We start from the raw sequence: 25477 nt of genomic DNA, 5'->3' as shown, positions 1-25477 counted from the left end.
GAGGCGCTGTCTTGGCGTTGTCCCGTTCGGCTACAAGCCATTTAACCGAAAATAGGCCATCGTTCATGTCATTTATTCGCTAGCTCTTTCCGAGGTCCACCCATGGGAACCGCCCTGTCCAAGGTCCACCCATGGGAACCGCTCTTTCCGAGGTCCACCCATGGGAACCGCTCTGTCCAAGGTCCACCCATGAGAACCGCTCTGTCCAAGGCTCACCCATGGGAACCGCTCTGTCCAAGGTCCACCCATGGGAACCGCTCTGTCCAAAGTCCACTCATGGGAACCGCCCTGTCCAAGGTCCACCCATGGGAACCGCTCTGTCCAAGGTCCACCCATGGGAACCGCTCTGTCCAAGGTCCACCCATGGGAACCGCTCTGTCCAAGGTCCACCTATGGGAACCGCTAGCTCTTTCCGAGGTCCACCCATGGGAACCGCCCTGTCCAAGGTCCACCCATGGGAACCGCTCTTTCCGAGGTCCACCCATGGGAACCGCTCTGTCCAAGGTCCACCCATGAGAACCGCTCTGTCCAAGGCTCACCCATGGGAACCGCTCTGTCCAAGGTCCACCCATGGGAACCGCTCTGTCCAAGGTCCACCCATGGGAACTGCCCTGTCCAAGGTCCATGCAAGTCTGAGATCTCGAGACTGATCATCCTATGTACATGTACTGTTACTCACCGACTGCATGTAGGAGGTCGTCGAAGTTGTTTAAGTAATAGTAACCATCTTCCTCGAAGTTTGGACCGACTGATATGTTCCTAATAAAAATAAAACAATTCAGTTGTCAGGTATCAATATTGGACTTTCTCCTCGGTTTAAGATTATGATGCTATGAATCAAATCGTAATTTTCAATGCGTTTACCACTCCTGGCTGGACAGCTTGATGCCTAACAGGTTTTGCAATCCAATTGATAAGGTGAATAGATCGAATTAAAATGCAGAAGTCGATTTTTGTGGAGGGAGGAAAAGCAGAGAACACGGAGGAAAACCCTCGAAGCATAGCAGTGAACAACGACATTGGTTCGCATTGCTGAGAGGCGAGGTATTAGCATTTCCCAATTTCTAGAACAATTAAGATGGTTTAAAAACATGAATCTCGAATAGAACTAGCCTGCAAAGCAGGCTTTCTTGTGGGTTTGGGGAAAAACCGGGGTTTTGGGGAAACTTTGGAACGAGCGCGGAGAATTGAAACCGAGCAAAGAACCAACAAACAACTCTAGCTACATGTGATAGCGGGATCAACAACTATACTGATATAGTCCAGCTTTTTTTCTGTTGCTCAGGATTAGTTTCAATTTATAAAAAAATATCATGTGATTAAGTGAAAGTCCGTGGTATCGCGCCCTCTCTCTCTCTATCTCTCTCTCTCTCTCTCTCTCTCTCTCTCTCTCTCTCTCTCTCTCTCTCTCTCTCTCATGTTCCACATGAGCTTTAGTTTTAAAGACGACGGAAGCAAGGAAACCAAATATTTCAGGTGTCAGAAGCGTAGCGAGAGTAGCAGAAGTAGAGGTGCGAGCAAACGCGTTTTGGCGCGAAAATTCCCACCAAATCAAAAGGTAGCCGAACAAAATAGGAAGAAAGAGAAATTAACATTTTTTGGAGGGGCGAGGGGTGTTTCCTTCGCTACGCCCCTGATAACAGTTATGTAGCTGCACTTACACGCAACAGTTTTTCAATTCAAGACCAGCAAAACACTCCATACCAATGATACCGAATGAGTAGTAGATGCACATGATGACCAGTATCACTCTGCCAAGATTGAACAATCAAAAAGTATGAACAGAGTGATTTTACTTAGCCGGTGAAATACAGTTGTATAATTAGTGACTAGCAGTGTAAATAAAACAAAAGTAAAGAATGGAATAAATGTGTAATACTATGCATTATGCTTACAATTTTTCACAGTCAAGTAAAATTACTCCTGGCGTCATTTGACTCCCTCTATAACCAAGATGCTTCGCGAATTTTCTTTCTTAATCGAATTTGTATTTCCTCATAAGAATAGTAAGAAAATTAGTGCTAATTAACTGAACAAAAGAAGGTGTGCAAGGGATTCTGGTAGTGGGAGTCAAATGACGCCATTAAAAAGTCCTGTTCTAACTTAACTAAACTAAACTGATCATTTACAAGTTTACTGCACGACAGCTATTGAATCTGCTTTTACTTTTATCTGATTTTAATATCTGTACACGCAACTCTAACTTACTAGTTGATAAGGAAAAATATTTAAGAGAATCTGTTCGTTGTTACAGGGAACCTGTATTCATGAATTTCCACGTGGCAAGGGGAACCGCCATATATGATTTTTCTGTCTACTATACTCTTTCTTAAGAGAAGTTTTTTTTAATCCCAAGTGGACGAGAAAGAGGGGTACAGCCACTACAGGACTCCCTATCTCAAGTACAAGCAAAATATGTGAAATACCTGAACATCCTTGGTGTCAAAACCCACATCGTATCCAACACATCTTGATACATTTGTATGGGTTTAAAAAGCCTTTGAATTAACAAAACAATATTTCATCAACAATATAACAAACCTTCAGAGGAGCTCAACGATGTTTTGTGTGCTTACAAGATACAGCAGTTTTAATAACTTACCGTAAAAGTCGCAGTGGTCGGAGACAAACAATGAATGCAAATGAAAAGCTGTTGGCGGCCGCACCGATCCATCCAGCTATACCAAGAACAGTAACTATAAAGTCAAACCTACGACAAGAAAAACAGTTCATGTTACTGATAAGAAGCATTACCTACAAATATACTGAACTGAATAAATAATTCAAATAATTTACGTGTAACACAATTTAAAAAATAAAAAAGATTTCCTTTGAATGAAAAGTTGCGCATGCGCGTATAGAACCACCCCTCCTCCCCCTCCTAAAAGATGGAAACAAGATGGACACAAAAAGGAGGACGATTTTGCCATCAAGGAGACTGTGGATAATGAAAGTGCTGAAAAGATGGAACATTGCGTTTGCCATTTTTTTAAACCAACTGGAAAATGTTCAAAGGGGGATCCTGGACATGAGGTCAAGATTTTGTACCAAGGAATACGACTAATGTTAGTTCTAACGAGGACAGTTTTGATTATACACGGTTACGGTAACGAATCGTTTACTTACCAGTTCCAACCAGAATGAAAGTATCGTCTGATACCAAGTCCAAGCAGCTTCAGCAACGCTTCTGTCCCATAAACTAAAGCGCAAACAGTTTACGACAGTAAGAAGTGATACGACTGCTCTCGTGTTGTAGGGGTAAAATCATTCTTTTTTTACTTACTTGAAATAAAGAGAATATTGTACCAATGGCTGTGCAAAGTGTCAAATATTCTCTCTTTAACAGGAGTCTCTGCACATTTAAAAGTACGTCATTTAATTTATCATTAATTGGAGATATTTTTAAAAGCATAAATCTTGATAATGCTTCTCCGCATATTCTGTACTGAACAGACTACTATATAATGATTTCTCGCCTTCTCGTTATTTTCTACTGCAATCCTTGACATTTTTGAAAACCGTTTCAACATTTCCAGTTAGCTAGTTTTTGCTAGTTAGCGCGAAATCTTAGACGCGTTGCGCAATCATTCGTATCAGGGCGGGAGGAAAAAGACTTTTATACCGCACTTATTTAGAGGTTTGGAGCAGCAAGAATTACGCCGGGACACTCTCTTTCCAGTGGCAAAATTTACCGCGTCCCCCGAGCAGTTCTTTCTTCTGTAAGTTTGCGCAACCAGATAGCCATTCGCTAAGATTAGATTTATTTATAATTAATAATATGATTTTAACATAAGTGTTGGACCTACTTGATAGCATCACAATCTCATAAACGAACGAAAAGCCATTTGCCACGATTGCAACGTCTGAAAAGATAAATTTATTGATATTTAAAAAATTAATGTAGTTTTCTATATTCTATATTATTTCCATGTACCCGTAATAAAATGAATGAAATGATTTATTTTTGTTCTTTTACATTGTCGTTAGCTTAGTTGAATTGCCCTATTTCACTATGACGACACATCAAAACCATCTATTGTTTAAACGCAAAGGATCATGGTCGTCGGACCGTATCAATCAACGAAGAGCAGTAGAATAGCCAGCAAACGCTCAGAATGTTTTTAGTACATATTAACACATATTAAATATATTTAGGCACTGCCTAAAAGCGGAGCTCCCGATGCGCAAGTCACAGGGAGCCTAATTTGAATGAATGTGGAAGATAAAATTAAAGTCGGAAAAAATCTTCAATTTTTTTATTCAATATTAAGATAATGTCTCCCGTAATATAAAAAATGCACTGAAAACGAATCGTTTTCTTTGCGCGAGAATACTCTCCCGATCCCACTTATATGAATTTTGTACACAACTCACCACCGACCCCCCCAGGGTCTAGTTTTTTTCTTGGAAGATTCTTCGACAACGTTTTCCAATAGCCGACATTTTTTAAGCTTTGAATTCCTGGTTAATTTTACTTATAAAACGAAAGATAACTACAAATAATCCAATACAATATCAGGTTTAGTGAAATTTACCTCGGATGTCTTTCATTGAAATCGAAATTTTGGAGATTTCCGAACTTTTATGGACAAATCAAGACTATGAAACACGCTTGAAAACTGGTAAAAAAAAGGTGAGCAAAATACATAAGCTTACTTTTACTTCTTTTACACTATTAACGATGTTTGGTTAATTATCCACATCAAAAGTTCTATGTTTTTACGAGAACCGTATTTTCATTCATAAAAGTCTTAACTATTTTTCGAGAAGCTTGAAAACATAAGCTTAATAGATTTTGAAAATTCAATTTTACCAGTTTTCATCCTGTTAACAACAAAAGTTTTTGAAAAACTAATAAGTTCACATTCATTTATACTTGACAAGAACAACTGAGGCAAAATAGAAAATAACGCAAATGCAAAGCAAATACAAAATAAAATTTTCTTTTTCAGTAAATTGGCATTTGGAAATGTTTTTTAACATTTTCTTAGCTTCTTAGCTTTGAAAGTGAAGTGAAAGACAAGGTACCGCTCTTTACACAATAACGTAACATATCTCACAACAACACAAATTTAAAGGAGCCGTCTCACCCAGGATGCATTGCGCTATTCCCTTTGCAAATTGTGACCGACTGCGCCATTTTCGACGACATCGAAAGTAAGAGTATTTCAAATTGCTACCGAATCCACTCCAAATCTTAAACATCGTGTTATTCACACCCAAAATTTGATCTCGTTTGAACTCCGGTATCCACGAGACGAACTTTATCTCCAAATCTCTTAGCCTTATCTCCGATCGAAGTAGCGACACCCCAAATCAAGTGAGCAAAGAAGTAATTTATGTTGATATCATTTAGTAAAATGGTCTTTTGAATCGGTGTCGAGTTCTTCTGACTCGGAAATATCCGCTATTGGCGACCCATATGCATTGACGGCCATAGCTAGGTATTTTTAAACTTTTATCCAAGTTTAAAGTGAAGAATTTATGAGTTTCCCTGTCTAGTAGTTTTAGTAGCAACAACGCAGCTCGTGGACACGTGTGTGTTTGACAGCTCGCTTTTTCGATTCCCGTATGTAAATAATAATAGAGGCGCGCAATGCATCCTGGATGAGACGGCTCCTTTAAGCTCATTTTTAGCTCGTGAAGAGCTATCGAGGTGGCTAGATTTCGCATTTTTCGGATAACGCTTCTCAGCCAATCGTTTTGGGTAATTCCCGTAACCATGGAATCCATTGTATTTGCCAAGTGACGTCACAGGAAGAATCCACGCACGTTATCTGCAGAGGAAGCCATTTTGAATTTTCGATCACTTCATAATCAGTAGCATATTTTAAGTATTTTTAGTTTACTTTATGCTCTTTTTATTGGACCTTGAGATATGAGATTGTCGTATTTATCATTACGCTGGAAGAAGAAACCGAAAACAGCCTGGTTTGTCATATATTGGATCGATTAAACTCGGTCCATATAATCTCAATCGTAAAAATATTTCGTAACCAGATATCCGAAAAGAAAGGATTCTAGCCAATTTTTAATAGATTTTATCATATATAGTGTATTTCTTTCTTTCTTTTTATATATTTTCTTATTTATATTTGTAATCTTTATATATATTATTTGTAAACTAAGTTTTTTAATTTTATATTGCGAATTAAGTATAAAATAAATATTATCTTATCTTATCTAATCAGAAGCCAATAATTTAAGAGAGAATTCTCTTCGTATTCAAGCAGTGAGCGCCAAAAACTATTTTCTTGAAGAAATTAAAGGCTGTTGTACAAGGCTAAAATCTCGTTATTCAGAAAGTTTAACTTGTTTGGAAATGGAGATAACCCGCGATGAAATTGGAATCAAAGTGTTAACGCAAAGCAAAAATTTTATTCGAAAATGAGGTTTAGGCCTTCATATGCTTATTTCCCATATATTTTCTATAAAAAAGGCTAACAAAGCAAGATTCTAATACAAATGCAACAAAACATCTTTGTACAATTGAAAATATTGCTTCAAACAGGCATTTTATCATAGTACATCAGTTTCTAACTGTTTAAAAAAGGTTTTGAGTGTTAACCCAAAACGAAAATTGGGATCAAAACTCATACGAAAGTCTAGTTTTTGGCGCTTTTTGCCATTATTGCTCATTATTGAAAAAAAATTCCTCTTGTTGATAAAGACAACAATTTGATTGCACAAAACATAACTCCGACTATCACACCTTACTCGGGTCACAATACCCTCAATGAAAGTGTCATTTGTTATCATCTTAGTTCATTGGAACTCAAAAAGCTTCACGAGCTTACCATGGGTTTACCTTTGATTATAATCATGTACTAGGTCGAAAAGCTCAACAAACAGTTAAATATTTGGTGTAATTTTAAAACTCATCAATATTTAGATAAATCATCTGTAGAAAGATATAAAATTCTAATTGAATGAAATTCAAAATGAAAGTACTCTTACCATAATAACAAAACAGGTACACTTTTTTTCGCACGTTTGTCATTCTAGTTTGTTGCTCGTTTGCCGGTAATTTTAGGAATGTTATTTAGCTTTAAACTTTGTCAAACATCTCTTGGATTTGTTTAATTGTGGAATTCAAAAAGTGCTTTTTCAAATGATTATTTTATATCATGTATGAACTACGAATACTCTTAGCATAAGAACAAAACAAGTTCTTTTTTCGCTCGTTCGTCATGCTAGTTTGTTGCTCGTTTTCCGGTAATGTTGTAGCTATGTTATCTACACTAAATAAAACAAAGTAGAAAATGTCCTAACCTCTATCTTCACACTGTGGCGAATTTTTTTTTCTCCATGATTTCTTCAATGAATTTTTGTTTCGTTTTTACAATATTTACGAAAAAATGATAATTAAAAAGCTCGTTAATAAAAAAAAGTCGTCATTTTCCAAGTGACGTGCATGTGATTTGAAAGCTCGACCAATCAGAAACGCGATGTACACCTGGCGGGCTACACTTTTTTTAGCGTTACGCACAGGGTTCCCATGCGATGACCACGAAAACTGAGTTGCATGGTTTACCATATTCTATGCCTATGGTGCTCCGCTATTATATCTGAAAACCAGGCCATTTTAGATTAAACTGTTTCGCTAGGAGCAAATTTTGCTGAATTTTCTATTGGATTTGGCGATTCTATCCCCCACATAAACAAGCAGTGACGTCAAAGTGAAATAGGGCAATTAATTCACATGATGATGATGTTAGCAAGACTGAAAACTTAATTCAAGTTGTTGCAACATTTTTTTAAAATACTTCCTGCTTCAGGAAGGGGTGTGGAGAGCGAGGACTGGACACCACGCTAAACTTCAGGTTTTTATTTTATTACTGATAAGGTCTTTGCTACTAAATGGCTCCTGTGGATTTAGCTGATACTTAGCACCAAATGCATGGATCTCTTCTTCCCTCTCACACTTGCCTGTGTAGCGATTCTCTCCTTCCCCTCCCCTCCCCACTCCCCTTCCCTTCCCAAACACCTTTGAGAGCCGCTATGCACGCTACTCTCGCACATACATTCTTGCACCCGGCAGAAAAATTACAGTTAACAGCAACTTGACTAATGATAATTGTGTTAACATTACTCACTCCCCCCACACACACACACATACACTACATTCCTGCAATATGTACTTACAGATAAAAATTTCAAAAGCTTTTCTAGTGACAAGCCAATGGATACCTATAAGATTTAATCAGCCACATAATTATACCAGGCTAAAATATTGACGTAAAAGCAAAACCTTATATATGTTTCACAATATACATATATATATATATATAAGAAGAAACAAAAATCAGAAAAAAATCCACAGGTCGTCAATCAATTCAATAAACAGTATTTCACCTTTTAAAGCGCGATAAAGACCACAACATCCCCTCTTTTTTTTCAAGCAATGAAACCACTCATCATCATGCTTTGAGACCTAGAACAAATAAAATTTTGTTATGAGAAATGACCACTGGATGCAGGTTGTGATCTTGGTACAACAAAAAAGGTTCCTAACTATACTACGGTTTCACACATTAGTCCTGCATCAGAGTAAAGAAAAAATATGAAGAAAATTAAAGTAGGGAATGAGCAAAAGTAAAAAGCTCAATGATTAACGAAGAGAACAATTCCTTCCATTCAATTCCATTTTGCATTCCTGCCATCCCATGGGGATTATAGCAACACATCAATTGAACCAATCACAGTGGACAAAATCCGAATTTCATGTTGCAAGGTCCAGCAGCAGCTGCAACAAGGGTGTGGTGCCTATTACCTACGAGTAGTTTATATAGTTCCTTTTTAGATTTGATTAATCCTTACATATTATTTTCAAACTCCAAAGGGAGTGGCCCCCTTTTTTGAAGAAAAATTTAAGGAGATCAAAACACTTCAAACGGCAAAGATCAAACCCTGTGATGTGCGTAGCAAATTATTTATTTTGCTTCTTAAATCAAATAGAATCTTAAAATAAATATTGCTGTGTACCTCATGTTCCTTTGTGAGTAGACTTTGAAGCCAAAATTAATATAAATAAATAAATATCGGCTATAAGACTATACAGTCGACTCTCTTTGAACGACCACTCTCGTAAGCGACTATCTCCCGTATGCGATCACCTTTTGAAATTCCCATTTTGTTCCCCGTAAACTCTGTAAAAAAAACTCTCTCATAAGCGACCACTCTCGTAAGCGACCGCGACCACCTTTGGGGTTAAAATTTTGGAATTTTTCATTGTTTTCCCTCTCCCGTAGGCGACCACCCAAGAGCCAGTAATGGTGACAGATATTTTAACAATAAAAAATTTAAGAATATAGAGTCATCGGGTATTAAAAACCCGACGAAATATTGACAATTACAGTACTGTAAACATATAGCACATTCAAGGTTTTGATTAAAATAGTTTGATCGTTGATACAATAGTTTTAACACGTGAGTTACAAATTATAAATGGTTTAGGCTTCTTGTGTTTGGGATTCTCATTGTTTGGGCTTTCTGTGTTAACTCTCTAGTAAGCGACCATCTCCCGTAAGCGACCACTTTTTCCTGGCCCCAGGGTGGTCGCTTACGGGAGAGTCGACTGTATTGTCAAGTTCAAGAGAATATCGAGTCATGCTGAATGAATTTGTTTAAATACTATCGCTTATCGTAATTCTGACTCTTGAATCCCTGTTCTCCTCATCGATCTTCGCTTGTACATGTTCGCTCAGAACTTAATACTGATCGAGTAGATGAATCATGAATAGATAAACCAAAACAAGCTTTTGCCGCCCATGAAGTTCATTGAAAATTCTTAGAAATAATCACTTCGAAATCATCCCTATCTTCTCGGCTTGTTCATGACCCTTGTTTACGAAATCGATGAATTAATATTTCTAGTTCTGTTGTCTTGAATCACGACGGTCAACGAAATAAAGCATGCGTAGACATAAACCTGTACCACGTGATCTGCTAGCTCCGCCCTCTCATAATCACTTGACAACATAGTTACATTGATTGGCATCTGGTACATGATAATTGTTTGGACTATAGACGGGATTCCTATAGCAGATACCCGCAAAGATCTCTTGGGTAAGTTCCTGAAGACCACTGGGTAACTATTGCGCAACTTTGCCATTTTTTTCGCGGAGGAAAAAAATACAAAAAATACAAAATAAATAAATAAATAAAGGCATTTTACGACTGTGATACCACAGATATCCCAGTAAAAATTAATTCCTGTTCAATGCTACAATACAGATACAATACTTCTATTTACCTTTCTCCATACAAGTTCTCTTTTCTCAAAAACCTCATAAAATTCTTCCAAACTGCATACAAATAGAAATATCTTGATTCGAATACAAGTTAATAGGTGCAAACATTATAAAACCAACTTTTTAGCACAATAGTAAATGCCAGAAAGCGTGAATTTTTTTAATCATTAATTTGTGTGGGGGAGAAGGTTATTATATTATCTATATTGGGCTCCCTGTGGGAAAACCAATTAACGCTAAAAAAATATTGTACTACGTTTTTGCTTGATTTTCCCATTCGTTTTTGTTTATGGAGAATACTATATTGGCCTTAAATACAAAACATTTAATAAAGTGCATTTCTTTCTGATATTATTTTCACCTTACACTTTTATCTAAATTGGGCTTCCTATGGGAGTTCTAACATGAAAAATGGCGCGAATTTTCAGTTCGCGCAAGCGTCAAGAAGATAAAAGGCATCGCGATCCAACGTTACGAGGAGGAACGCCGGGAGCCATTTTTATTGAAGGTTAGTAAATACATAAAGACAATAAATTATCTATTCATATTTACTTCAGGCCGCCTTTAACGTCCTTCTCAAGCGATTTATATGCGAGGTAATTCTGCAGGACATCTGAAAAGCAAAGAATACTCAGTCATCTTTGACAATTTCTTTGAAATATTGTTAGAAAATATTCTCATTCGTACCGTGTTTTGCCTTGAAGAATTTCATGCGCCTCAGGAATTGTGGTAGTGTTATCCAAAGTGAAGGCTGGAAGGAAAAATATAACTAAATTCAAACTTAAAGTTGATGTTAACTAAAGCTTTTAAAAACATGTAAAGGTTCTTTTAGTCATATATAATTTAGAACCAATATTGTGATCAAACGCCCTTTGGCGAACTCATGGATACTTGTTGCACTTTTCGAAGATTGGTCTTCTTGTGCCCTATTATGCTTGTTGACATTCTCAAAGGACTCTAAATATTTCGCTCGATTAAATATTTCAAATACTCAATTTATCTAGTAAGATGAGTAATCTTCCTTTTTATTTTTATTTTAACACCTAGTTCTTCGCTATTTTGTTGAGTTTGGAAGCGAATTCTGTGATGAATTTAAATTGTCTGAACTTCAATTAATACGAAAGACGACTTCCACTACGACAAACGCTTTCTCTCTTTTCAATTTCAAAGGCGGGCTGTGTGTTTTCCAGGAATCATTCGACCTACGAGCTCAAAACTGAATATACAAGATTATAGGCCGTTTATGATAAAATCGGGACGATCAACATAAAGCGTTGCGTCATGCGTGTTGATTTACATTACTACTTATCTTGACCTTCAAGGGTCATGGCTCCTACATTTGTTTCAAATGAAACTATTTATTTACACTGTGAACTAAGCAAATGTTTTATAGAAATACGTTTAGAAATGCTATTTATTTTGTCTTCATCCAAGTCGGTAAATTAATGATTATTTATTCGAGCGAATTCTCGTTAGACCTTCGCACATTTCAACATACAATCTGAGCATTGCTTCGGCTGTTTGTAATCTTGTATAATGTGTGGCGATCAATCTACTTTTTATTCAGTACGGCTTATTTAAATGACAAAACTGGCCGAACTTCCTTCAAAACTCCATTGGAATTGTTCTTTTTTTTCGTCTTTTGCTATTTTTTCTACGATCTACGTACATCTACATTGATTATTTTCTTAAGAAGTCACTTAGCTTGATCACTTGATCAGTAATATTAAAACTTCGCTCGATCGAGTTTATGAGATTTTATTGCTGAATATCGCCGTGACTTTGAACTGTCTCTATGGAGAATAAAGTCCTCCAGAGCTTGAAATCAGACTCTCTTCTTGAGTTCTAATTAAAATAGCTTTTTTCGATAACCGGCTCGATCTTAGCCTCCCTTCGCAGCCGTTCTTAGGGTCGTCACGCAACGTTTCCCTCCCCACAAACGTCTGCTTACTTGAGCCGAATATTCCTTTCTCATTGTTATCGATGCGACATCATGGGCCAATCAAAATTGGCCTATTGTCTTATCAAGAGCCAATCAAATCCTGCGTTAGAAGTTCGCGACAATTTGAAATGAATGCCGCGTGCTGTCAAAATTTGCTTTGGAATTATTTTGAAAGGCGACAACTAGCGACAAAGAAGATAAATCGAAGATGAGTGGCGATATTATTACGACGATGTTGTTTTTCGTTTCTCTGATGTTCAGAACGTCAAAACATAGAGGCAGGGCTTGATAGATAAACGATTTACCATAACCAGTTGGTAGATTGGATGTATTTTACAAGAGAAAATGCGTGACATAACCGGGGTCAAGCTAGAAAATCGTCTCTCCTTGAAATAAAACAGAACCAGAACCCCGCTCTTTCCTGAACATTTTGGTATATAATTCATAGGAATTTGTTAAAATTTAGAACCGTATTTTTGCTGATTTTATAAGCTCATACTATTTTTTAGCTAAACATTCGCCTCTTATGGCTTCTCAGGATTCGTAGCCTCGAAAACACGCTAACTACGGTAGTTCGCGAACAACAGAAGATTTACAGGGCCATTTAGGATGTTGTGTCACGCAGTTTAAGTGTGCTATATAACTTTACTTTAAATACAACCTTTTGCTTTAGAAAGAGACCGAAAAGAGCAAACATTCCAAATGTATAGGAAATTTTTTCCAATGAACACTACAAACACGCTGAAACACTTCTTCGAAGGACGCCATATTTGTTCTGTGGCTTTCCGCGAAATATCGACCAATCAGCATGAACCTTCTCGTTTTTAGTAGGTTCGTGCTGATTGGTCAATTTTGGGAAAGGAATGTTCGGCTCAAGTAAGCAGACGTTTGTGGGGAGGGAAACGTTGCGTGACGACCCTAAGAACGGCTGCGAAGGAGGCTAGCTCAATCTACGAGTCTTCTGAAAAATCGAAGTGTTGACGTTGTACCTAATACTAGTAAGCGTGTTTGTTTACTTTTTAAAATACATCGCAAAAAAAGTTCTAACTCATTGAAATTTTATTTCAGGCGTTAATTGTATAATTTTACTTCAACTTGCATCTTTCCTTGATTCTTTTAATATGAATAATTCGAAGATAAAACTATGTGCGAGTGTGCGCATGCACAGTGGGCCCCCACTGCGTCTACGAGTGCTAGCCGAATATATCCCACATGGAACATTAGCAATTAGGAACATGTAACATTCGTAATCAGATGACGTAATACGATCGACAAACGTTTAATTATCGATCTGCTAACATCTTAGTGAGTGAACGAGTGAGTGAGCGAGTGAGTGATACATTTGCATATTCAGACTCCTCACAATAACTCGTTTCTATGCTTCGCGTATCCACGAGTTAAAAACGAATTGATTGCGCATTGTTGTACTCACCTCATCTTTATTATTAGAAGAAAATAAATAGAAGCCTATGCAAATAGAGAGTAAACATTTTAACTCTTAATTATTTAAACTCAGAGTTAAAAATATGGAAATCTTTGACATTCTTTAAAATATTGTTAGAAAATATTCTCATTCGTACCGTATTTTGGCTTGAAGAATTTCATGAGCCCCAGGAATTGTGGTAGTGTTATCCAATGTGGAGGCTGGAGGGAAAAATATATAACTTAATTCAAACTTTAAAAAGGTTCTTTTAGTCATATATAATTTATTTTGTCTCAAACATCCTGTGCTCACTAAACCTTTTAATATAAAAAAATAATAGTCATCCATTTCTTCATATAAAGAATTAACCAATTCAAAAATGATTATCATACGCTGTGAATACTCACGTTCTTATCGCAAAGCAAATCGTAGGCACGTCTTGCTGCTTCTCTTTTGTGGAGAAACAACACTCTAAGTTTGTTCTTTTCTGTGCTTGTGAAAGCTTCATAAACGACAGCAAGTAGCTGTGAAAATGTTTTTAAAATGAATTGATTACATAATTTCAAACTTTCAAATGAGGGCATTTAGAGATAGTTTCCTATGCAGCTGCTATTAGTGTTTACACTAATAGCGGCAGTGTAGGAGACTCATTTAGGGTGACAACTTATTTATGTCTTTGGCATTTGGGGTAGGGGAGGGGGAGGGGAGAAGTGAGGTTGGGTAGCTGGAAATTCTTAGACCCCACACACATTGCGTGTTTCTGTGTGCTTCGTAAAAAGATAATCAAGAGACCAACCCTTATACTAAGCCCCCCCCTCCCCTCTTTCCCTGTAAATTATATGGCAGGCACCCTCTCTTTTACCAGCTCCTCCTAGACATAAATAATGAATGGTCCCTTATTTTTATAATTTATGTCACTCAAAACTCAAGCATAGACCTCTGAATGCTCCATCTACCAGGTCACTACAGAATTTCCAGTTATTCGAAAGTCAGCAGCATGGCCTCTAGACATGCAAGAGATGAAGAGTAGACTTGCAATGCAAGGGATAACTCTTTATATTGATATTAGTGTTAACAGATTTGAAATCCTTGAATTAGTGTTTTGGGTATGAAGTAACTTACCAAATTCATTAAGAAGTATATAGCTATTGAAACATAGGTGACAAAGAATATGACAGACCAGCGAGACATGGCATAGGATGGCATCATTATATCAGGATAGCTATGATTTATATTATAAAGATACAAATAATATTACAAAATGTTAATGAAATAAATTATCATTACATAAGTAATAATACCAGCTTAGTTAAATACTAGTGATTTTTTGTTTTTGTTTTAGCTAGTGAATCTTTCTAATTTAATACCCATATTGACTACTAAAATAGAATTTTGGTAGTAAATTTTTGTAGCAATATATATTTTTATGTAAAACGCTATGGCTAGTGAAACCCAACGATTCACTAGCCATGAGTCTTTAAAGGGGAAAAAATCAATTTCTAAAAACTGAACAGTATTCCATGGCAATATCCCTTATATGTCTCTCTGGCAGTTGTCTTTTAAATACAATATTCATCTCAGTATATAACCAATATATTATATAAAAATGGATTTCAATAATTAAAACATACTTTGCAGTGGTTAAGAGTACAAACAGGCTGACAAAACTTCTCTCAAAAGTTGCAAAGTACTAAAATATAAACAAAATAAACAGTAACAGTAATAGCATAATAATACATATGAACAGCATGCTAAACTGCATGGCTAGATAAACCTAGAACAAATATTGTAAGAATGAATAGATTGCGCATTGTCATACTCACCTCATCTTTAGTATTAGAAGAAAATAAATAGAAGCCTATGTAAATACAGAGGAAACATTTTAACTCTTAATTATTTAAACTTAGAGTTAAAAATATGGACATTTTTTCTTTTCAATTTTGATGTTGGGTTTGGGTATATACATACTGGTTATCAATGGCTGAGATTCGTGGATGGGTGCATTTATTACACTCTTAGGGTCGATACCAGTGTGATAAATAATGGTAATTGAACTGAGTGGAGTGCAATTTGGTCTGAAATCAAACGCGCGATTACAAAATCGCACGACGGCGTAGCGGGAGTGCGATTTGTAATTGCAAGTTTGATTTCAGACCAAAATTGTACGACACGAAGTTCAATTACCACTTTATTATATCCATTTTGAAATCTTTTTTGAAAAAGACGTTTTTTCAGTTAAACCGACATGACTTACAATCTAAAAGCAGTCGATTCAAACATGCTGCCAAGAGAACTTGTTTATACTGATCGAGCAATGATTCTCATTTTGAAAACCAACACTTTCAATCCAAAACTAAAATGAATTTATATCGGACCAAAAGGCATTACGTGTATTAAGAATCGTTTACTTACATTAAATAACAAGACAATCCTGCCCAAAAGGGTTGTAATGAACTGGCTGTTGTCCATACTACAGCCAATGCTCACTGCTTGTATTTTTACGATTTCTGTTCAATATGTTTAGATCACACTTGTGCCGACAAAACAGCAAAAATCAAAGGTTGTTTAGTCCTTCGGTTGTCCTTAAGAAGTCACTTAGCTCAGCAAAAATCTTCTTCTTAAGAAAAACTTCTTTTAATGACTGTATTTTCGATGTGTTGTTATGCTTTACAGATTGAAAAGGAAACCACTTTCCACGATCAATCGCCAAGAAGTCACATTCAAAAGATGCCGATTGCATTTTCTCCCACTGCTTTTCGCTGTAATATCTTTAACTTACTTAAGCAGTTACTTTACAAAGATGCTTTTGACGATTTTAAGTGATCAGTTGGTCTTTTTAAGTCCTTTTTACGGCTTTTTAAGTCTTTTTTTAAGACTTTTGACGGTAAAATCGTTCTTCAGAAAAAATTATTTGAGCCGTGGCTCTTTTTTTTCGCAAGAAGCGGTGAGCTCAACACTAAGATGGATTCCTTGATATAATTGGCTAGAAAATGACATGTCTCTCTTGTGATTGGTTCATATCAGTTGATGTGCAAAATCGTGCAATTTAGAGCTCAAAATCGTGCAATTTAGAGCTCAAAATCGTGCAATTTATGCTGAAATCACTGCTGCAGGGAACCAATCAGATTGCAGGATTTGCTTGTGATTTCAAAATGGATGTAATAAAGCCATGAATAAAAACCATATCAGTGAAGTGATATGATATCGATATACGATAGTGAACTGAAAATTGTACATTTTGTCATTTCATCGACCCTAAATGTGTAATAAACAAATTATCTCATGTTAAGAGAATGATATCTTTTTTTAGATTCATGAGTTTCCATGTGATATCGCTTACTGGCTCGCAGCTTTGCTCGTTCATGATATCATATGGAAACTCGTGAATAAAAATGATATCAAGCTCTTAAAGGGGCACTTGGATGAAAATGGATAAAAATTGGAAATGACTTTAAACTTAGTTAAACGTGTCTATATGGCCCCAATAGTAGCCAAGCAACATATTTTCTTCACAGTAAAATGTGAAGATAACAATTATCCGTTTTATTCAGCATCTAAATGTGGAGTAAATGACGTCATTTACTCACCCCTATTGTTCTTTCTGCTTTTGAACAAAATTTCTCAACTGCAAATGGCTCCTATGCTAAAATGTTCACTATTCTGGTTTACATAATCATAATGGAGTCATATTATCCTCATATACTTCAGTTACTCAGACTTTCAAAAATTGGGGCGTTTCCATCCAATTGCCCCTTTAACATGTGATATCTCTATTTCCCACTGGGTTACAGGAGTTATCATAATGGAATGCAGGCAACTATTTTTTGACATAAAAACTTATATCTTACCCAACATTGAAGATATAAAGATGAAAAATAGTAGCAACAGCACAATACCGAGAATTCGAGGAAGAGAGAATAGTATTTGTCTTAAAACCCTAAAAAAGTGAAGAAAGTATAGTAACAAAAAATAACGTAATAATTTCAATTATTTCTTAAATCATTATAAATTAATTTACTATATTTAAAATGCAAAATCACCAAAAAAGAAAGTATTTCTCCTATAGATAAGCACTGTCAGATGTACTAGTTACCTTCTAGTTCCTTTCAGGTATTCGCTGTCAATCAGAAATAGGGGGCGTAGTGCTCTAGTAATTCTGATATGATTCTCACTTCGTATTAATACCACTATAGCTTCAATATACATAATACATAGCACAATAAACTGAAAAGAAAAATTAAAATCTTTATTGAATTTGGTATTATTACATTTTTTGAATAAAAAACACAGCACCTACCTAAACTTTTTTTATTTTATGAAAAAATACGATATTTAGAAATAATATTTGTGTCTTTCCAGAAAAGATCCATATCCCCTACAGAGGAAATTTGTAAAAGGACCTCCAACCCCCAGGAACTTCCAATTTTCTTCCATGCAAACTCTGTAATTTTGTTTCTTCTGACCCCCTTCCCCAACAGAATTGGTAATTCCTTCCATGGGTGAGGTATGAATATTTTCTGAAACTACACATTTACATCAGACAAAATGTATTGAAACAACTTACTTTGAGAAAGGATCTCTTGTGCTTTAAAATTGACTTTACTCCCTGCCACTTGATTTTGATAAAAACTCCACATGCAATAATTGTCAGTGTTAATATTTCCATTACACCATGCACCTGTTAACCCATAAATCATTAAAATGTGTATAAAACATTCAAATCAGGTTGACTGACCTTTGGGATAAGAACAGGATATTAGTATTAAAAAAAAGAATGTAACACTACCTACTATCTAGGAACAAAAGGCATGTGTAGCATGCTATAGGCTGATACATATGATTATATAAGCTTTGCCTCAATAAATAACACAATCAGCAATTTTTGTTCTGAGAACGGGAGGTAGAAACCCCCCTCCCTTCCATTTCTTATAGCAAGCTTTGCTCAGTTATGGCAATAAAGCATGCTTTTCAGTTCACATCTAATGCTAGCACTAATTCACAGTCCTTAAACTGGTTGGATCAGTCTAACACACCTACGATTGCTTTACAGTATGCAGTTCATTAAGAACCTAAAGCATCCCTATTGAGCCCTCCCTATCAGATAGTAATTATCCTGATGGCATTTGAAATGATTTGGTGTCATGAGCAGAAAGGGCTAGGACCTTCCTAAGATTCAGTACTAATGATAAAAGAATTGTTTCATGCTTCCTCAAGAGAATTTTGGAAAGGACAATTACAGTTAGAAATTGTGGGTTTCTTCCTAATATATGAATATGTGGCATACATACAGAGAAGGACATTTTGGTTTACAGAGTTAGGGCATTTTTATTGAGGTGTTGTGATAAAAAAATCACACCCTGTGGTGCACTGTGGTGATGGTAAATTGTGTGGGATGCAGTGATTGTGTTTCTATTAAGTAAACCTACAGTGTTCAGATCCCCCCTCCCCCCTCCAATGTTCCCCTCCATACATTGTCCTTGTTCTATTCTTTTCATAAAAGAAGCTAGTCATAATTATAACTATAAGCTAGCATCTAGCAACAGAATGATTGTCATAGCTAGAATGTCACTTACAGGAACTGGGAGTATTAAAACATCCTCTGTTGAGACTGTTTCAACTTTAGTCTTTTCAGCAAGTGCTAAGCTTAATAACAAAGTTGATGCCATCAAGTCCAAAATGTTGTACCATGTGCTGTGGGCTATGTTGTACCATTGTATTGTTCTACGTGTTGGATGGTTATCAAATCTGTCCTTGTCAAGTCCTTCATTTAAGTATACTGCAGCATCCTAAGAAGCATTAAAAAAATCTGTGATGAGTACTAATAGTTCTTTTAAACTGTATAAAGTTTGCCAATATAAAACTAAAATATAAAGATAAAACCAAACCTGGACCAATAAATAAGTCTATAAATTGACCAGTATCTAATCTAAGCAAGTCATCAACTATTAAACACATGACAACATAATGATTTAATTAGTCATTCACGTATCCTCTTGAGACGGTTTTCTTTGTAGTGCTAGAAAAAAATCTAAACTTTCAGCTTTAGTAGTAGTGTCCCGGTTCTGGGACAGCTTTCCACGTGACCAGATTCTAAGAAAATGGTTTGACACAAATTCTGAGAAAAAAACAATTATCACTTTTTTCTCTTTTTTGAGTAGAGAAATTGCGATTTTTATCTGACTCGCCCCAATCTCCACTCAGGATAGTGTCAGTTTTCGACTATTTTGAGATGTTTTTTCAAGATATATCAAAAACGAGAATGGTGAGCCCGGCCCATTTTTTATTTCAGATTTTTGATAAATGCAATGCTCTTCATTATATATCAAAATATGAAGGAAAGATTATTGGATAGATTTTGAAATATTTTGATGGGAATATTTGACGTGCAATTTTTGGACGTTCTTAGGGGCGCATATACCTTCATTTTTCACTAATAGTTCAAGAATCATAGTCATCCAATGACTTTGATGGATTTCATAGTTTAGATTATCTAGTAAACTTCGAGTTATAAATACGTTTTGTTATGTGAAAGCAGTGAAATGCAGGTATGTGCGCCTCTACGAACGTCCAAAAATTGCACATGTCAACTATTCCCATCCAAATATTTCACAAAATCTATCCAATAAACTTTCCTTCATATTTGGATATATAATGACGAGCATCGCATTCATCAAAAATTTGAAAATAAAAAATGGGGGTCACCATTCTCGTTTTTGATTTATCTTGAAAAAAACTGACACTTTTCCGAGTTGAGACTGGGGCGAGTCAGATAAAAATTGCAATTTCTCTACTCAAAAAAGAGAAAAAAGTGAAAATTGGTTTTGAACATGTTTCTTATTTAGTTTCCGTAAGAAAAATGCCTAAAATTTGTTAGTTCCATGCTTTTAGTTGCATACGCAGAAAAATGCGCAATGCAAAACAAGGGAATTACCTTAAAGCTTCCGGTTGCTTCCGTATTTCACTATAAATTTCATACTTGACATATTTGGAGAGCATCTAGCGAAAAAACGAGTATGGTGACCCCATCTTTTTATTGCAGTTTTTAAGTGTTCATAACATAATTAATGTCCATGTAAAGTTTCAGGACAAAGTTATTGGCAAAATTTCTTTAAGGGAATTACCTTAAGGCGACAGCGAGTAGAATGAGTACAGTGAATGCAAAAATGAGCGACAACATATTAGACCAACCTATACCCACTATTAATACACCAATCTTACGACCAGTAAGAGCAACTAGAAAGCTTGGATACGCTATCAAACCAACACAAGATGAAATCCGGTTAAACCAATTTGCTGATTGGATTTTATCGCATGTGCCTCAAGAGATCTGTAAGCAAACGTGTAGAAGCGTTGAACAATCAGGTCAATATGATTTATAATAGATTAAGAAATGGTATTAGTAAAAGAGAGTGGCGCGTTGAACGGATTCATTACTTCATATAGGATAAAAGGAGTTGATAAGACAGACCCAAAAGTATTCATACAGGATAATGAGAAGAAGGTTTTAATCCTTTTGAATCAACTAGAAAAGCCAATTAACTTATTAAACTCTTGTTAGAGTGTAGATTTCACAAGATGGAGAACGAAGAGAAGGTCTATACTTATGGACACTTCCACTCGAAAGTAGAGATAGTTACAGAAGCAACTAAATTACTAGAGAACTACTATCCAACTAGACAGTCAAATAATTATAGACCTGCTTTCTGTAGAACCAATATCAAACAATTCACAGTAATAAGTCAAGGGCCAAAACTGTGGAACATGCTACCCAATCACATTAGGTCAGCAAGTTCAAAATCTATTTTCAAAATTACACTAAAAAAGCATCTCATCAGCTGTTATGTCTAAACACTGATCTTTACGTGCTTATTAATTTAATCTATCAATTGAGTTTAATATCTGTATTTTTTTTATTTTTTATTAATTAAATTGTAAATGAACTCTTTATAATTACTGATCATTGTAAATTAATACTTTCTAACTTTAACTTCATGTGCACTAATATGTATTTATTTCTATATATTCATTTTTTATATATGACAATATACACCTTCATGCTTCATCAAATAATTATATCTAAATTACCCAAGCTTATATAAGACACCTCAAGAATATAAGCCTATGGTTTCTTCTTTAGGTGTCTTCCTTCTGGATATATATACATTCAATTATAAAATCTGCAATCACTATTTCTTTTATTACATATTTGTACAATTATTGTTAATAGAATTTTGAATACTTGTTACTATATTTCCAGAAAGGTAGATTGAATAAACTGATTGATTGATTGATTGATTGATTGATTGAAAACTAAAGAATCACGTGTACTGATTGAAGGTGATTTATTTACGTCTTGATACGGTAGCTCACTAACATAATCGTAAATTATACTTGAGAGACTAACACAGGTAAATCAAATAATAAAAATACCATGTACATCACTACAGATTATGCGAGACGGTCAATAGTAATGCTTCCGTTTAATTCTGAGTTACAATCATACTACATGCTGACAGCGTACAACCATAGTTAATATTAACTTTTAACTATGGTACAACTTACTGCGTTTCGACTAAATCAATAAGCTTCCCCTCTCAATTAAGCCCCCTCTCTCCAATAAGCCCTCCCTCAAACGTGCCTGAAATAAATAAGCCTCCCGGGGTGCTAAATAGAGGATTTACGGTATTCATGTTGCGAAGTACGACCCTGTTGCAGCTAAATCATACATTGATCTTCCACAGAAGTTGAAGTTGAAAAAGGCAATCGTTAATCCAGAAAACGACGATAATGGACTATTGCTTCTGCAGCATTTCCTATAAAATACACATCCAGAAGGAGTATCAAGGGTAATGCTAATAGCAAACACTGAGAAATTAAACTGGGAAGGTAGTGAGTTTCCCGTACAGCTCGAAAAGATTAAGATCTTTGAAAAGAATAATACCGCATATGGGATAAATGTGTATGGATATGACAATGAGAAAGTATACCCGCTTAAAATAAGCAATAATGATAGTAGGGAGAAGACGATAAGCCTATTGATTATTTCGATTCGATTTTGAACCATTACTGTTGGATAAAGAACATGTCTAGGTTTGTTACAAAAAATGAACATGCTAGATATTTCTGTGAAAGATAGCTTAACACGTTTAGAACGGACGAAAGCCTCCAGAAGCATTCTGAATATTGTAAGAACCAAGATGCTGTAAAGATTACGCTACCAAAGAAGGGAACTACGGTATCTTTTAAGAATTATGATAATTCGATGAGAGTGCCTTTTGTCATTTATGCTGATTTTTGAGAACTTCACAGAAAATATATCTTCATGTCAGCCACGTTCGTATTTTGAACGATACGTGTTTAAATAAACTATTGATTGATTGATTGATTGATTGATTGATTGATTGATACAGAGAGGTGCCAAAAACACAAACCATCCGGCTATCGTTACATGGTTCAATGCGGTGATGATAGGCTGTTCAAAAACAAGATATTTAGATACGCTGCAAAGCGGACTGAGGATGAGGATATTGGTTAGCACTTTATTCTATCAATCGAGGATACGGTTAAAGAACTTTATTTAAAGTTTTGCTACAAGAAAAAGGTTCAGATATGCACTGGAAATAAGGAGGATTATGAGAAGGCAACGCATTGCCACATATGTGAAAAAGAATTATGAGGTGATAAGGTATTAGATACCGTGGAGCTGCGCACAACGGTTGTAATATAAATTATAAGATACCAAAGTTCTATCCTGTAATTTTTCATAAAGAATCTTGGAGCGACAAATGGTAAAGGTAGTTGTATCCCAACCAATGAAGAAAAGTATATATCGTTTGAAAAAGATATAGTAGTTGATAGTTTCGAAATGAATGGAAAATGTTTTTTTTAAAAGCCATAAATGTTAAACGTGAGATTAGATTCATTGACAGCTTCAAGTTTATGTCAACGAGTCTAGATGCTTTGGTTAGTAATCTTGAGAAAGGTCAGATCAGAAATATGAATATGTTTTATAAAGGCAAGCAGCTTGAACTATTATTGAGAAAGGGTGTATATCCATATGATTATGTAAATTCATTGGACAAATTGAATGAAGCATGCTTACCTCCAAAAGAAGCGTTTTACTCGAAGCTGAAAAATAAAGATATCTCAGAAGATGACTACTAAACATGCTCAGAATGTTTGGAATACGTTTGGGCTTACGACGATGATAGAGAATCATGATCTATACCTCGAGAGCGATGTCATACTGCTGTCAGACGTATTTGAGAATTTCAGGGATGTGTGTATGGAGAATTATAAATTGGATCAAGGATTATCGTGGAATGCAATGCTAAAGATGACGAAGATCAGCTTGGAACTTTTGTCTAACAGTGATATGGTTCTTATGGTTGATGAGAATGGTTTACGTGGAGGTATTTCTATGATAAGTAAACGTTTCGCAAAAGCTAATAACAAGTATATGAAAGAGTATAGTAAAAAGATTAAATCAACTTTCATAAAATATCTAGTCAGAATCACTGCCTACACACGGATTTAGATGGATGAAAGAGAAATAGGGCTGGAGAATTGGAGAAAACCACCATGTATCTTAGAGGTTGATCTTGAATATCCTACTAAGTTGCACTGCCTTCATGATGAGTATCCGCTTGCTCCAGAACGATATATGTGAATGGTATAGAGAAGCTTATCCAAATCTGTGCAATACTTGAGAATAAATATGTCATTCATCATGAGGCAGTGAAACTATATGAAAGCCTTGGAATGAGACTGATGATTTATAGGGGTGTTACGTTTGAAGAATCGGACTGGTTGAAAAAGTATATTGCTCTTAACACAGATCTTAGAACGAAAGCAAAAAATGATCAGTTTCGAAAATGAGACTTCATCAAGCTTATGAATAACAGCGTATTTGGAAAGACAATGCCTGGAAAACATTCGAAACAGGCAAGATGTACAACTAGTTATAAATGAGAGCCAAGAAAAGAAACTGATATGTAAATCAACTTATGAGAGATGTACGATATGTACAGAAAAATTAGCAGCGATTCATCTGAAAAGGACCAAGGACGTAGGGCAAATATTGGTGGTTTTTTAGCCGTTAGACTCCGTTATATTGTATACTATACCTGCCCCGTGACCGCTTACGTAAGCGTACGCGTCTGTTAATAAGTTAATCCAAATGAAACGATGTACTTGAAATGCGTTGATTCCGGACTGTTCTCGCTTTCTAATCGCGCCGATCATATATCCGCGAAAGTTTCTAGCAATCATTGGAAACCTCTTAATAATGTTTGTTACATATCACCTTCACTCCCTGCATACAAATTGTAAATTGGGTGGATATTGTAGATGGTCCCATCCCCAATGATAATTTTTTCAAATTTTTTAAATAGGTTTGTATGCAAACATTTTCGTATTCCTTATTCTACCCGCTGTCGCCTTAAGCCACATTATTAAAATCTATAATTATTTTTTTCTCATAAAACAAATGCACCCGCGTCTAAGACCAAAATGTTATCCTAAAGCGCTTGCTGAAGCAAAAGATTCCCTATGATATAGAGCTTATCCGGTTTTTTTCATTTTTCGTATTTTTAATTAATTTCAAATTTTAGCGTAGAATCCAAAAACTTTAACCTCGACTGATTTCTGGGAATTTCCCTAGTTCCGTAATTTCCTGGAATTTGGTGACATGACATTTCTCAGAATTTGTGTCACACCATTTTTCTCAGAATTTGGCGACATGACATTTCTCAGAATTTGTGTCACACATTTTTTTCTCAGAATTTGGCGACATGAGATTTCTCAGAATTTTGTAACACCTTTTTTCTCAGAATTTGGTTACGTGGAAAGTTGTCCCAG

The 25477-nt window shown here is 35.7% G+C and overlaps 1 protein-coding gene across 2 annotated transcripts in view; it reads right to left on the bottom strand.

Moving 5' to 3' along the window:
• The window catches only part of LOC116287068 (two pore channel protein 1), an 88379-nt gene that overhangs the window by 61934 nt on the left and 968 nt on the right, over window positions 1-25477 (bottom strand). For both annotated transcript variants that reach the window (XM_089032842.1, XM_089032844.1), the window contains exons 3-24: window positions 19192-19404; window positions 18183-18296; window positions 17712-17842; window positions 17467-17555; window positions 15442-15476; window positions 15250-15308; window positions 14741-14840; window positions 14026-14142; window positions 13776-13839; window positions 13628-13662; window positions 10941-11004; window positions 10806-10866; window positions 10256-10307; window positions 8356-8434; window positions 8146-8190; window positions 3807-3863; window positions 3284-3352; window positions 3127-3199; window positions 2603-2710; window positions 2427-2498; window positions 1662-1751; window positions 680-759 (exon numbers count right to left, since the gene is read on the bottom strand). In XM_089032842.1, the coding sequence (XP_088888968.1) occupies window positions 680-759; window positions 1662-1751; window positions 2427-2498; window positions 2603-2710; window positions 3127-3199; window positions 3284-3352; window positions 3807-3863; window positions 8146-8190; window positions 8356-8434; window positions 10256-10307; window positions 10806-10866; window positions 10941-11004; window positions 13628-13662; window positions 13776-13839; window positions 14026-14142; window positions 14741-14840; window positions 15250-15308; window positions 15442-15476; window positions 17467-17555; window positions 17712-17842; window positions 18183-18296; window positions 19192-19404 (1807 nt within the window). The remainder of the gene's footprint in view (window positions 1-679; window positions 760-1661; window positions 1752-2426; window positions 2499-2602; window positions 2711-3126; window positions 3200-3283; window positions 3353-3806; window positions 3864-8145; window positions 8191-8355; window positions 8435-10255; window positions 10308-10805; window positions 10867-10940; window positions 11005-13627; window positions 13663-13775; window positions 13840-14025; window positions 14143-14740; window positions 14841-15249; window positions 15309-15441; window positions 15477-17466; window positions 17556-17711; window positions 17843-18182; window positions 18297-19191; window positions 19405-25477) is intronic.

The sequence above is a fragment of the Actinia tenebrosa genome, unplaced genomic scaffold, assembly GCF_029948245.1.
Source record: "Actinia tenebrosa isolate PJP-AT-01 unplaced genomic scaffold, QUT_ActTen_1.0 PGA_scaffold1__47_contigs__length_23844297, whole genome shotgun sequence".
NCBI lineage: Eukaryota > Metazoa > Cnidaria > Anthozoa > Actiniaria > Actiniidae > Actinia > Actinia tenebrosa.
The sequence above is the reverse complement of the archived record's forward strand: the minus strand, read 5'-3'. Positions and strand labels throughout refer to the sequence as shown.